Consider the following 14,942-nt stretch of genomic DNA (forward strand, 5'->3'; position numbering starts at 1 on the left):
GGTGAGTAGCAACTTTCCTTCTCATAATATTGTTACATTCCGTCCTGGATTTTCCACTGTTTGATTAAGATTCATTAAGAATATTTGAAATTTTTACCAGGCTTCCCATGTTCCCTATTTCTTACAGATGACCATCCCAATTTGTAGTTTCTGTGGTGCTCTCCCTACTCACCTTGCAGCTTTAGAATCTATGCACAGTCACAGTATTGCTGTTCAGCTATGCAAGTAGGATATCACTGATACCCTTGAACCAGAGCATGTCCATAAGTAATATTTTAATTAATGTGAGTGGCTGTTCTTGCTGATGTATCATCGAGGACATTAAGCTTGCCACTGTCCGTCAGCCATTTATTTCAATGAGCCACACAGGCACATTTGGTGAAGTAATGGATGTGGAATGGTTCATTAATTAACCTAAGATTGAAACTGGTGGTGGGTACTACCACAGTGTCCTTCATGCCTGTACTGCTGTCGAAGAAAAGAGAATTTTCATAAGTTCTGAATGACTCGTTTGCTTAACACTTTGGAGACCAAGCCTGAACATGGCTGGAGCCACAACTTTGTGTCAAAAAGACTACACCCAAATATAGGTCAGGGTGTGTGATTTTCGTGACATACAATCCACTTGTCATCTGAAAACTGGATTCATTTTGTATGAGAAAAATGTACATACTTGTCATTACCTGTTCTTTGACTGGTGTTGCCTTCTAAGATCAATTTCTAGAATTATTCTGAAAGAAACATTAGCGAACTTAACAGCTGCTGTCGTGAATGGCTGAGCCAGTATTATCACATTGGCGTAATTTTGTGCATATACTCATTAGTTTTCACAGTTTGCTGTAATTCTGCTACAAATATGTCATGTTTGTTGCATGAGCAAGAAATTTTGCAAGCTTAAGAGGAAGAAGTTGCTCAATAACTCACCTTCCACCTCTTTCTTGCGAGGATAATTATACTTTTTGTCATCATTATTTTAAAATTTGTAACCTATCAAAGAACTAAAGTAAATGTGAGAAATAAATCTTGGAGCTTGGTCCTTTTGTAGCATGTATTACTTTTGAAGATACGTTAATTACATTTGTTCTGGTAACACTTTAAATAGCAGCATAAATGGCCAGTTTCCTAGGCCCTGTACTCTTCTAAGTGGCCGATCTCCAGAGTGTTAAATATAGTGCTCATGTTGACTCCACCCATTTTGCTCCAGTATTTATGATGAGCAGGCTTCTGTTTCTGATTAATTTTTAGCATTCATAACTTAACCATATGTTATGTATGTCTTTGTGCTATAGATATTAAAAATTTGTTTGGAGACTTTTGTGATCTGTACCATTGAGAGATGAATATATTGTTGTAGTGAATAGTTTATGAAACATAATATCCTGCACATGACAATTTTCTGTTGTATATTTAAAACTAATTTGGTTTAATGTGATTGTCATGACATTGTAATTATGGTAAATTTTAAAAAGATTACATTTTCAAAAAACATTTTTTTTTAAGGTTACATTGTGGAGAAAGTGTCACAAGCGTTTGTTTTCTTGATCGTACAGGCCAAGATTGCAGACATGTATACTTCCCTCAGTGCCTGTCGCAGTTACGTGTACAATGTGGCTCGCGCTTGCGATAGTGGCAGTGTCAACAGAAAAGATTGTGCTGGTGTAATTCTCTACTGCAGTGAAGCTGCTACACGTGTTGCACTTGATGCAATTCAATGTCTTGGTAAGTGTTAGACAGTGTGGTCCAATTCTGTACCTATGCAAAAATTTACTGGTATTATTAATTAATTTCCTACATTTAATCATAAAAAAAGAAAGGGAGCAAAGTCTGTAGTTACATATTTTTGATACTCTTTCTCTACAGTGGGAGGGCCACCCTAGTTCATCTGATAAACACGTTTCATGTGCTATCTGTGGCTGATGAAGTCTTTGATCCAGGTGAAGTTCTAGAGGAAGCCTCTCAGCTCGCAAGGACTGCACATTCACAGAGGGTGGGTTTACCGGTAGTTGGGAGCTCCAGTGTTGGGCACATAATGAGGTCTCTTAGGGATGTGGCTGCCCAGGACGGGAAAGAATCCAGTGTGTGCTCCTTGTGCAGCCCAAGAGAAGTCATTTCAGACATTGAAAGAGCGCTTCCAGATGTCATGAAGAGCACAGGGAGCAGCCAACTGCAGATGGTGGCTATTGTCAGAACTAATGATGTGTGTCACTTTGAATCAGGAGAGGTCGTCTCTGGTTTTGGGCAGCTAGCTGAAGCAGTAAAGACTGCCAGTCTTGTTTGCCAAGTAAAGGCAGAGCTTGCCATCTGTAGCACCATTGACAGAACCAACTGTGGTCCTTTGGTACAGAGCCAAGTGGAGGGTCTGAATTAGAGGCACAGACGGTTCTGTGACCATTTAGGCTGCAGATGCTCGACTTGCACCATAGGGTGGTGAGTTTCCAGGTTCTGCTTAATGGGTGGGGGAGTCCATTACACACAGGAAGTGGTTACATGGGTGTGTGGAGGAGACTGGAAGGTTTTTCAAGTTAGAGGGTCTTGGGGAAACTACAGAAAGGATGGCAGTCTAAAAGGGGTGCAGACAAACACAGCAAAGTAGACCCATAAATAATCACTATTAAATGTATTTTATTGACAATGGAGACTGTTGATTTCTATGACTGCTCCTTTATAGGGCGTTTAATAAGAATGGCTACCAGTCACAACAGAAGATGATTTTATGTAACACACAACTGGTTTTGGGCTTGTGTTTCCATATGCAGTGCCGAAGATCACTGTTTAACAAATAATGTGATGATGACTAAACAGACACAAATGAAACATTTGGAAGTGACTGTGTGATGTGTTGGAAAATATTATCATACATTAAGCTGATATATCCATATTGTTTTCGTATTACATTTATCACATTTTTGTACAAAAATATTTACTTTCTTTCTATATTAACTGTACATTAGTCACCATGTTAATTGTTTGTGCATCCATAGTATGTCTTTGGTAAAGTAGTGGTACTTTAGAAGTTGGCAACTTCAGACACATATGCATTCACAATGTGCTTCCACTTAAAAAAACCAGAGGTTATGGTCAAAGAGCTTAAGTTGAAGAAGTACAGAATGTTACACATAAAGCTACATAACATATTACAAATTATGAAAATGAAATTGTTACAACAATTGTTGAACCACACTGTCATAAGGTGAAGTAGACTCTCTCTCTCTCTCTCTCTCTCTCTCTCTCTCTCTGTGTGTGTGTGTGTGTGTGTGTGTGTGTGTGTGTGTTTTCAAAAAAACTGCTAGTTGTGAGGAGAAAACAAACATTTCCATAAACAATTTATCCTATCACCCAATACAATATAAAATGGTATTCTTCAGATCTACACTTAATCATGTACCCAAAGTCCCACTCTGTTCTCTTGATGAGCAAAAAGAAAGTAACATTATGAAACAAACTGCAGACAGAGATGGATACAATCCAGGTATAACTTATAAACTGCACAACAAAATGAAAGTGTGTACCCCCTCCTAAATCAGATTCACACACACACACACAAATTTACACTCGCATCCCATGTAAATGAAAAATTTCAAACCAAATAGCTATCCTTTAATGTAACAGTGGTATTCAAATATCCATCAGTAGTAACACTAAGCTACATTAACACATCATTCATCGCAACAGGACGGACAGACAGTCAGTGTCATGGCAAATCAGGCATTGCAAACATTTGTGGACAATTGCCCACAATGCTACATAAGCCAGATAGGAAGGAGTTCCACTACAAGAAATCAGGAACACATGGATGCCTCCTGGCTCAATAATTTTGATAAATCCACTTTTGTAATACATCTAAAAGAATATGACCGCTCGGCCACATCCATTAAAGCCAACCTACAGATGCTACACACTGTTTGCAAAGAAAAGAAAATGAATGTTCTTGAAGAGCTTGAAATTTATATCCATAGCTACAAATCACCACATCTAATTCTTGATGAACAAGTAGATCTTGCAAACAAATCATTTCTACACATCTCTAATGAAATACAGGGTGTACATAAAGTCCGGGAACACTTTCAATTATTTATTGCACAAGAACCTAACATTATACAGATATCATACATATATCATTTTGAAGAAAAACCCTGGAAGTTTTTTCCCCTTCATGTATACCGCCACAGCGTAGTTTGGTAATTTGCCAATAGTCAGCACTAGTTGCAAACATGGCGAGTTCAGGTGCAGAGCGATCTTTCAGTGTGTTGGAGTTTGATAAAAACAAGTGTGGTACAGCTGTTCAGTGGATGTTTAGAACCAAGTACAGTAAGAAGCCACCAACAAGGAAGGCCATTTATCATTGGCACAACAGATTCGTTACAACAGGTTGCTTGTGCCTGGCGAAGAGAAGCAGACGTCCCAGTGTGAGTGAAGTGAATGTGGAGCGCATACAAGAGACACTCATAAGGAATCCAATGAAATCGGTGCATCGTGCATCCCGTGAACTCAAAATGGCTCCAATGACAGTGTGGAAAGTCCTGTGATGGAAGCTGTCTATGAAACCATTCAAATTGGAGCTGGTGCACCGAACAAGGAGCTGCCGCATCGATGGATTGGCCATGCTACAGAAGGGGACAACTGTTTCATGAAAGGGCCTCCCTGATCACAAGATCTCACTCTGTGAGACTTTTTCTGTGGGTACGCATTAAAGATCTGGTGTATGTACCGCCTCTACCACGTAATGTAACAGAGTTCCAGGAGATAATACGGGAAGCGACTGCCACAGTCGACGATGTATTGCTGGGACGGGTGTGGTATTGACGTCTGCGAGGTCACTCATGGTTCGCTTATCAAATGTTTGTAAAAAAAAAACTTTGAGTTTCCTTTCAAAATGCAATATGTATGACATCTGTACAATGTTTAGTTCTTGTGCAATAAATAAGTGAAAGTGTTCCTGAACTTTATGTACACCCTGTATTTTAAAAATCAAAAAACTGTAATTCATGGCCCCCCACAACTAGCAGCTTTTTGAACACATACATCCCCCCCCCCCCACACACACACACACTTCATTTTCATAATTTGTAACATGTTATGTAGCTGTATGTGTAACATATCTGTACTTCTTTGACTTAAACTCTTTGACCATAAGCTCTGTTTGTCAAAAGTAAACACATTGTGAATGTGTGTGTGTGCATCTGAAGTGCCGCTACATTATCAAAGACATAATATGGAAGCACAAATAATTAACATGGTGGCTAATATACAATTAAAATGCAAAAAATGAAATATTTTTGTAAAAAAAGTTGTTAATGTACTTTGAAAACAATATGGATACACCAGCTTTATGCAAGTATGATGTTATTTTAATCAAACAATGGAAAATCCAGAATAAAATGTAAAATATTATGAGAAGGAAAGTTGCTACTCACCATATAGCGTAGATGCCGAGTCACAGATAGGCACAACAACAAAATGACTCCCAGAATTAAATCTTTTTGCCATTAAGGCATTTGTCAACCGCACACACACACACACACACACACACACACACACACACACACACACACACACACAAACAAATGCAAATCACACACGATTGCAGTCTCAGGCAACTGAAACCACACTGGGAGCAGCAGGGAAAGGGCTGAATGAGTGACAGTGACTAACCTTCGTTAGTCACTGTCCTCACCCATTGAGCCCCTTCTTTGTTCCCCTTCCAGCACTACACAGCTGTATTTCCACCATCACACCCAGTCTTCTCTTTTTCTCCCCTTTTCCACTCCCCCCCCCCTCCATCCTTCTCCACCTCCCCCCTGCCCTCCGTCTAACCTGCATCAATTCACTGTCTGCCACCCCCACCATACTATCCCTCCCCCTCCCCACTCCAACCTCATCCTTACCCCCACCCAGTTCCCACTCCCATCATCCACTAGTGCTGCTACTCCCAGTGTGGTTTCAGTTGCCTGAGACTGCAGTCGTGTGTGTGTGTGTGTGTGTGTGTGTGTGTGTGTGTGTGTGTGTGTGTGTGTGTTTATTGTTGATGAAGGCCTTAATGGCTGAAAGCTTTAATTGTGAGAGTCTTTTTGTTGTGTCTGTCTGCGACGCACATCTCTGCTATATGCTGAGTTATGATGATAATTTTACACCACCTGTCACTTAGCCACTTCCGAATGTTTCATTTGTGTCTGTTTAGTCTTCATCACGTTATTTGTTTTTTGTTTAAACAGTTGTTTCTTAATACTGAGTGTGGAAACATGTAACTGAATGTAAACCATCAGAAGGTGGGCACAAGTTGAAAAGCAGTCATGTGTTAAACAAAATCACTGTCTGTTAACTTGTATCGGTTATTGTTCTACACCATACAGTTGGTATCATAGTGGTAAATTGTCATAGCCTTGTTGGAAAAGAACCAGAACTACAACACTAATAGAAAGCACTGAAACTCAAGTAGTTATAGGTATGGGAAGCTAGCTAAGCCGGAATTAAGTTCAGCCAAAATTTTTACAAAGGAGTTAAGTGTGTTCAGAAATGATTAATAATACAGTTTGTGGTTGAGTGTTTATTGCTGTCAGGAGCAGTTTACCTTGTAGTGAAATAGAAGTTGATACATCTTGTGAGCTAGTGTGGGTAAAGGTTATACTTGACAACTGGGATAAATTAATAATTGGTTTCTTGTATCGACCCCCCCTCCCCCGCCACAACTCAAGATGATACAGTTGCTGAGCATTTCAAAGAGAACTTGGGTCTCATGTGAAATAGGTACCCTACTCATATAGTTGGTGGTGACATCAATCTGCCCTCAATATGCTGATGAAAATACCTGTTTAAAGTCAGGGGTAGGAATAAATTTTTGTCTGAAAATTTTCTGAATGTGTTCTAAGAAAATTATTTTGAACAATTACTTCAGGAACCCACTTAAAGCGTAAATGTTTGTCACAACATACATGATTTCTTAGCGACATATAATCCTGTGTGGATGTGGAGCATCATGATGGATACAGGGATTAGTGACCACAAAGCAGTTGTACCTAGACTTAATGCCATAACATTCAAACCCCCAAAAATAAACACATAATACATCTATTAAAAAAGCAGATAAAGATACACTTGAGGCCTTTCTGAGAGACAGTCTCCACACCTTCCAACCTTAATATGTAAGCGTAGATCAGATGTGGTTTAAATACAAAGAAATAGTATCAATGGCTGTTGAGAGATACACTATGTGATCAAAAGTATCCAGACACCCCCAAAAACATAAGTTTTTCATATTAGGTGCATTGTGCTGCCACCTACTGCCAGGTACTGCATATCAGCGACCTCAGTAGTCATTAGATATTGTGAGAGAGCAAAATGGGGCGCTCCTTGGAACTTACGGACTTCGAACGTGGTCAAGTGATTGGGTGTCATATGTCTGTACACAAGATTTCCACACTCCTAAATATCCCTAGGTCCACTGCTTCCCATGTGACAGTGAAGTGCAAACATGAAGGGACAAACACAGCACAAAAACATACAGGCCGACCCTGTCTGTTGACTGACAGACCTTTGACAGTTGAAGAGGGTCGTAATGTGTAATAGACAGACATCTATCCAGACCATCACACAGGAATTCCAAACTGCATCAGGATCAACTGCAAGTACTATGACAGTTAGGCGGGAAGTGAGAAAACTTGGATTTCATGATCGAGCAGCTGCTCATAAGCCACACATCATGCCGGTAAATGCCAAACGATGCCTCGCTTGGTGTAAGGTGCGTAAACATTGGACGATGTTGTATGGAGTGACAAATCACGCCACATAATGTGGCAATCCAATGGCAGTGTTTGGGTATGGCAAATGCCCAGTGGATGCCATTTGCCAGCATGAGTAGTGCCGACAACAAAATTCGGAGGCGGTGGCGTTATGCTGTGGTCATGTTTTTCATGGAGGGGGCTTGCACCCCTTGTTGTTTTGCATGGCACTACCACAGCACAGGCCTACATTGATGTTTTAAGCACCTTCTTGCATCCCACTGCTGAAGAGCAATTCGGGTTTGGAATTGCATCTTTCAACATGATTGAGCACCTGTTCATAATACACGGCCTGTGGTGGAGTGGTTCACGACAATAACATCCCTGTAATGGACTGGCCTGCACAGAGTCCTGACCTGAATCCTATAGAACAGCTTTGGGATGTTTTGGAATGCCGGCTTCATGCCAGGCCTCACCGACAGACACAGATACCTCTCCTCAGTGCAGAACTCCGTGAAGAATGGGCTACCATTCCCCAACAAACCTTCCAGCACCTGACTGAATGTATGACTGTAAGATTGGAAGCTGTCATCATGGCTAATGGTGGGCCAACACCATACTGAATTCCAGCATACCCGATCGAGGGCACCATGAACTTGTAAGTCATTTTCAGCTAGGTGTCTGGATACTTTTGATCACATAGTGTATATGTAAAATAAATTAATAAGAAATGGTATTGATCTCCTGTTATACTAAACAGGCCAGAGCACTGTTGCAGAAACAACAAAAATAGCATATCAAATTTAAAAGAACACAGAACTGTAAAGATTGGCGAAGTTTTACAGAAACTTGAATGCAAGATGTTTTTAATATTTCCCACAGTGAAACTCTGTCTTGAAATGTGGCAGAAAATCCAAAGAGATTCTGGTCGTATGTAAAGTGCACCAGTGGGAAGACAGTCACCTCCACTGCACGATAACAATGGTGATCTTACTGATGACAGTGCCACTAAAGCAGAGTTTTCTGAAATTTCTTCACCACAGAAGACAAAGCAAATATTCCAGAATTTGAACTGATAACAATTGCCAACATGAGTAACTTAGAAGTAGGTATCCTTGATGTAACAAAGCAGCTTAAATCACTTAATAAAGCCAAGCCCTCTGGTCCTCATTGTTTATAAAATAATTCCATGTTTAACAAAAATATACAGCCAATCCCTCACTGAAAGATACATACGTAAAGACTGGAAAGTCTCACAAATCACACCAATACCCAGGAAAGGAAATAGGAATAATCTGACAAATTACAGGGCCATATTGCTAACATCGACTCACAGTAGGATTTTATAGGATTTTATAACACATACTGTAGTAACCAAAACCAACTGCGGGAACGCCTTGGGCTGCGGATCGTAGCCGCCAGGTGGGGAAGCCGCCGGCGGTGGAGTACGCACCACCGGGTAAACACAAGGACGAGTCGGACGACAGATCAACGACAACCGACAACAACCGACCACGACCGACTAAGACCGACACAACAAGGAGAGATAAACAACGGAGGCTTGTAGAAACCACAACACCAAACACCAACAGTAAATCCACTCGGAACCAGAGCCAGGCAATGTCAACAACGAGCAACGACCAGAACGCAGTACCGCCGAGATAGAAACGCAATCCAGAGCGAGTACCAGACTGACTGGACTAGGGCAGAGCGGGTCCCTATATACGAAACCGAGGGAGCGGCTATTGGCCGCTGTCTGCACGTGGCGTAGCGGTGGCACCCTCGCTGCGCGAGAGCCGCTGCATGGAATAGCCGCCACGGACCCGGAGCCCTCTATGGGCTGACCATGTCCATTTGTTCTGGCACGTGTTCGACTTCCGCGGCGGGAGGTACTAGACATACTGTGTTGTAACATTATGAGTTATCTTAAAGAAAACGGTTTATTGACAAACAGCAAACGTGTATGTAGAAAATTTTGTTCTTGTGGAACACAACTGGCTCTTTATTCTCATGAAGTAGTGAGTGCTGTTGACGGGGGATGTCATATTGATTCCATATTTTTCGATTTCCAGAAGGCACTTGACACCTTATGTCACAAGCAACTTCTAATAAAATTGTGTGCCTGTGGACTGTCATGGTATGCTTATGGACTGTTCTCAGTTGTGTGACTTGTACTGTGACTTCCTGCCAGAAAGGTCACAGTTCATAGTAATTGATGGGAAGTTATAGAGTAAAACAGAAATAATATGTGGCATTCTCCAAGGAAGTGTTATAGGCCCTCTGCTGTTCCTGATCTACAGAAATGATTAAGGAGAGAATCTCAGTAGCACTCATATTATTTGCAGATTATGCTGTCATTTACTATCTATAAAATCACCAGATGATCAACACAAATTGCAAAATCATTTAGACAAGATATCTGTATGAAGTGAAAAGTGGCAATTGACTCTAAATAATGAAAAGCGTGAAGTCATCCACTTGAGTACTAAAAATAATGTGCTAGATTTCAGTTACACAATAAATCTCACACTTCTAAAAATTGTGAATTCAACTAAATACTTAGGAATTACAATTACGAATAACTTAACTTAGAATGATCACATAGATAATGTTGTGGGCAAAGCAAACCAAAGACTACAATTTGTTGGCAGAACAGTGAGAAAATGTAACAGTTCCACTAAAGAGACTGCCTACACTTTGCTTGTATGTATTCTTTTCGAGTGTTGCTGTGTTGTGTTGGATCCACATCAGATAGGATTGATGAGGACATCAAAAAAAGTTCAAAGGAGGACACTCATTTTGTGCTATTGTGAAATAGGGGAGAGAGTGCCACAGATATGATACGTGAATTGGGGTGGAAGTCATTAAAACAAAGGCATTTTTCGTTGCAACAGGATCTTCTCATGAAATTTCAATCATCAACTTTCTTCTCAGAATGTGAAAATACTTTGTTGGTGCCCACCTATCTAGAGAGGAATGATCATAATAATAAAATAGTTGCTGCTGCCGCAGTTGTGCACAATGCCTACACCACATTCTGCACCACTACTGTATGTTGTGTGATGTGATACAGCTATTAGTAGTTCTTCATAAAACTGTGTAATATTCTGCCTGCACCCCATTCTTTATTTTTATTTTGCTTAGTATGGTTACTACATTTTGCTGGCACTCTAGTATGTGCCTTACGATGTCTTAACACTTTATCTACTCAATGAGCTGTTCTCTTTACTATATATCACTTCTGCAAATTTTTCACTGCTCCTTTTTCAGTCTGTGGTGACAAGTGAAAGGATGCATTATGTTTAAATGTGTCATGTTTAGCCCGTCATGTGTGACATCATTGACTAGTTCTAAATGCTGTATGATTTGTCTTGTTGGTCACAAAGATTTGCTCAGAGATCTTCTCAGAGAGGGCCCCCGTAATGTTGGGGCCCACATTTAAACAACTTTCTCCTATACAGTCATGATTTCACCCTTAATTGCTTTGCTGATGAACAAAATCATAGTGTGTGACAACCATACTGAACAAAATGGATGTCCTGTTAGTTTATGCAATAGGTATATCATTACATGACAAAAGTAGAAACTGTCTGCATGAATAATGGACGATCCCTTTGTGCTTCTGTGACATAAGCAAAGATTTTTGTTATTAGAGGTTATCTGTCTTGAGCTGACTGCAATCTAATTAAAAAGAATTACACCAGATACATTTTGCTTTTATTTACAAAGCATCTTCTGTATTATTGGTGTTTTATTTACATAATCTGCTCCTTCTCGTCTTGCTAGCAGTGGTTGGTGTTGACAGGCTTCACGATTTTCGTATTCGTTCTGTATAAAATCCTGTCTTAATGAGATGATGCAGCTGTCTGATGGGGAGTTTAACTTACCTATTGTATGCCAATTGCTTTCTGTGAATTTTTACATAGCATAGGAGGTCACAGCAAGTAGTTACTCTTTCACATGGGACATGTGGCATGTTGATAAATAAATGTAATGGTTTTCACTAAAAATTTTATCTTTGTGTTCTGTCTCCACTGCAGATTTATGCTAATGTTTGCGCAAAGTTTTGTTTTGAAAGAGTCAAAGGATCAACAGAAGTATTTAAATGTTAAATCAAGCCTTTAACAATGATACTTACAGACAGACAGCAAACAAAAATATAGGGAGCCTGAACATACAGAAAGTTAATTGACTAAGATGTCACCAAAAAATGTAGGATTGCTGATTACATGTGGTAACATGGGGCTGTAGCATGGTAAATACTCCAAACTTTTGTTTGATGAGTGCGACAAGGGACGAACAAAGGTTCCTTGCTAAGAGCAGACAACATTGTGTTCAGTTATGAAGGTGTGCATTGTAAAGCAGGGAGGAATTCTTAGCAGCAACACAGGCAGCAGTAGTACTTATTCATATTTGCCATTTAGTTTATATCTGGATCAGAATAACAAAGTGATTGACAGTTAGTTGTTTACAGTGCAACTACCATAACAACAACCAATCAGAGAATGAATTTGGTCACACTTTCTGTTGTGTCCACCATTGTCATATCTTTCCGCTACCTCAGCTGCCAGTCGTAGGCAATGCTTGTGGCAGTAACTTGATAATTGTTTATAGTTTTCATTGTTTGCAATGTTCTCAGTGCTGCTTGGTTTTTACGTTACAAAATGTCCTGAACCAGAAACAAAAGTGAGCAAAAAAGTGACAGGCTTATTGCCAGCCTCCTCAACAATCAAGTACTGTTTGTTAATGGGCAGCATGTGAATGTATTTAGAATGGAAATGCCTTGCCATTGCTGCCACAGCCATACTGTGTCCACAGACAAATGTGTACCAACGACACTCCCTCCAATGCTCAACTGTATAGCAGTTATCTTAAGTACTGACAAGAAGTGAACAGTAACAGTTTGTAGTTGTTTTATTTATTTTGTTCTAAGAGTCTGTGTATTTTACAGCCATATTTTATGTGCATTGCAATTTCGGCAGTTTAAATTGACTCCACCTGCAGTTCCACAGTTGAATAAGTTTATTGTTGCAGTCTTCTTGTTCTTTCTTAATTAGTCCTTGACTTCTTTGGTTAGTAACTTATTTTGGGATTTATTTTAATGTTACGTAATAGAGTATGTGCTTGTTGACACAAGGTGAATTGATCGCTATCTATCCAGCAGTGAGTGGTGGACATTGGTGGTTTCATGTGTTTCTAGAAGGAAGGTGAATGATGTAGAAACTGGCTTTATCACAGCCCTCTTATGACTAACCACAAATTATGACATGCAGGTATGACAACACATCTGGACCAGCAAAAGACATTTTGCCTGTTAGGGCTGTGGCCAGTTTGCCAGCCAAGTCCAGACAAGCATGGATAGTGGGCATGTAGGTCATTGGAAGCCTAGTGTTGGGTGGTTAACACAGCTGCTAAGAGAAATAGCACACAGCTCAGGAAGGGAGGTCAGTATGCAGTTTAGATATTTGCCTGGAGACCTGACTGAGGTACGGAGGAGACTGTCAGTAGCTGCTGTGTATCCTAGGTGTAAGTATCTGCAAACCGTAGCTTATCCTGAGGCCATGTGTGGTTCCTTGAAACAGTTGGCTGGATTGGTGAAGATAGATAGCTTCACAGGCAGGGTGGAAGGATCCTTACTGCAGCACCATATTTGAAAGTTGACTGTGGTCCTCTGGTTTGGAAGGTCTAAACCAGAGGCTCAGATTATTTTGTGACGATTTTGAATGTAAACTTCTGGACCTCTATGAGGTGGAGAATTGTAAGAACTCACCCAGTAGGTCAGGTGTGCAATACACAAAGTAAACAGCTACTTCGATGACAGACTACGTGTGGTCTCCGTATGGGATGGGGTTTTTAAGCTAAAAGGAACACTAGAAGGCAACAATTGCCACATAGTACAGGATGCCCCACGTAAAACTGGTACGCCTCACACCCGTGATTCAACTAACAATAAACTAACCAAAGAAGAATAGGTAACATTACTGTCAAAAAAACGTGTTATTACCTGTTTGTGAGAGATGCTGGGAGTGGTGGGTTTGGGTGTCGAGGCATCGCTGACATCGTGTGATGACATCACCAGCAACACACTGTAATTCTGCAGGCATGTTGTTGTCCGTTAATCTACTAATGTTCCATTTGAGATTGTCTGTTGTGTGAGGATTGTCAGCATACACTTTGCCTTTTTGGTGTGCCCATAAATAAAAATAACACAATGTTAAGTCTAGAGATCTTGGTGACCAGAGATCTCTACTGGCAGGTCTTTCTTTTCAGAGAACATGTTGGTGATGTGGACCATACTTTTGTTGGCAAGGGGTTCAAGTAACATTAGTACTAGATATTAATAGCCAGTTACAATAATGAATTCCTGATCCTCAAATTTCAACTCTTTTAGCATACTCACTTAATAGGCTTTTAATTCCATACCTTTTAGTACACAATGACATGATGTATGAGAGGTACCAAGTTGCTACAATAAGCTGCTTGCCAATACCATCTTGTAGGGACTTATAATGTTGATGCAAGTTCTGTCTGTAGATTCAGGGGATGTGACTGTTGGTCATCTATTCCACTGCTTATTCTGAACAGGTCCTACAGCCTTCCATTTCTTGTACATATCTTGAATAGAACTGGTCGTGATGAGTGCCTTACCAGTATACCTTGCTTGAAACATTTCTCTACATTCTTTCATGGAGCATGTCTTTATACAACACACCACAATATCAATTCGCTTTTCGATAGCAGGCTGTCCTGTTTCTGTAACAACTTAGCAATACGAGCTTCTCACAATAACTGATGCCCAAACACACAGATGCACTCAACTTTCCAGTAAAATAGTTTTGAGACAGTGTTGCCACTTCATAAACAGTTGGACTAGAGATGATTAACCAGTACATGATGTTTACTGGTTTTATGTGGGACAACCTGTAGGAGGAAGAGAAAGTGGGCTGAAACTAGAAGTAAATAGCAGCAAATTCTAAATTAAAATTGGAATGTACGTCGCAAGCATAGACAAATTGCCACTAATTATGACAAATGTATTGCCATAAAGAACTCTATACTGTCTGTTCGGTTTATTACAGATTCAAAAAGTGAAATAATTCTGGCATATTTAATCATCAAAGGTGAGTCAAACATAGTAATAAGTTGCTTTTATAGACCATCTGTCTCAAAGTATGTAATGAGAGATCACTTCAGAGAGAACTTGGAGAATTTTGAGAGTGATGTTAG

At 40.1% G+C, this 14,942-nt stretch overlaps 1 protein-coding gene across 1 annotated transcript in view; it reads left to right on the forward strand.

Moving 5' to 3' along the window:
- Window positions 1–14,942, forward strand: part of LOC126203432 (isovaleryl-CoA dehydrogenase, mitochondrial) — a 68,382-nt gene that overhangs the window by 50,544 nt on the left and 2,896 nt on the right. Inside the window, exon 7 of the mRNA XM_049937751.1 lies at window positions 1,551–1,719. Within this exon, the coding sequence (XP_049793708.1) occupies window positions 1,551–1,719 (169 nt within the window). The remainder of the gene's footprint in view (window positions 1–1,550; window positions 1,720–14,942) is intronic.

The sequence above is a fragment of the Schistocerca nitens genome, chromosome 9 (assembly GCF_023898315.1).
Source record: "Schistocerca nitens isolate TAMUIC-IGC-003100 chromosome 9, iqSchNite1.1, whole genome shotgun sequence".
Lineage (NCBI taxonomy): Eukaryota > Metazoa > Arthropoda > Insecta > Orthoptera > Acrididae > Schistocerca > Schistocerca nitens.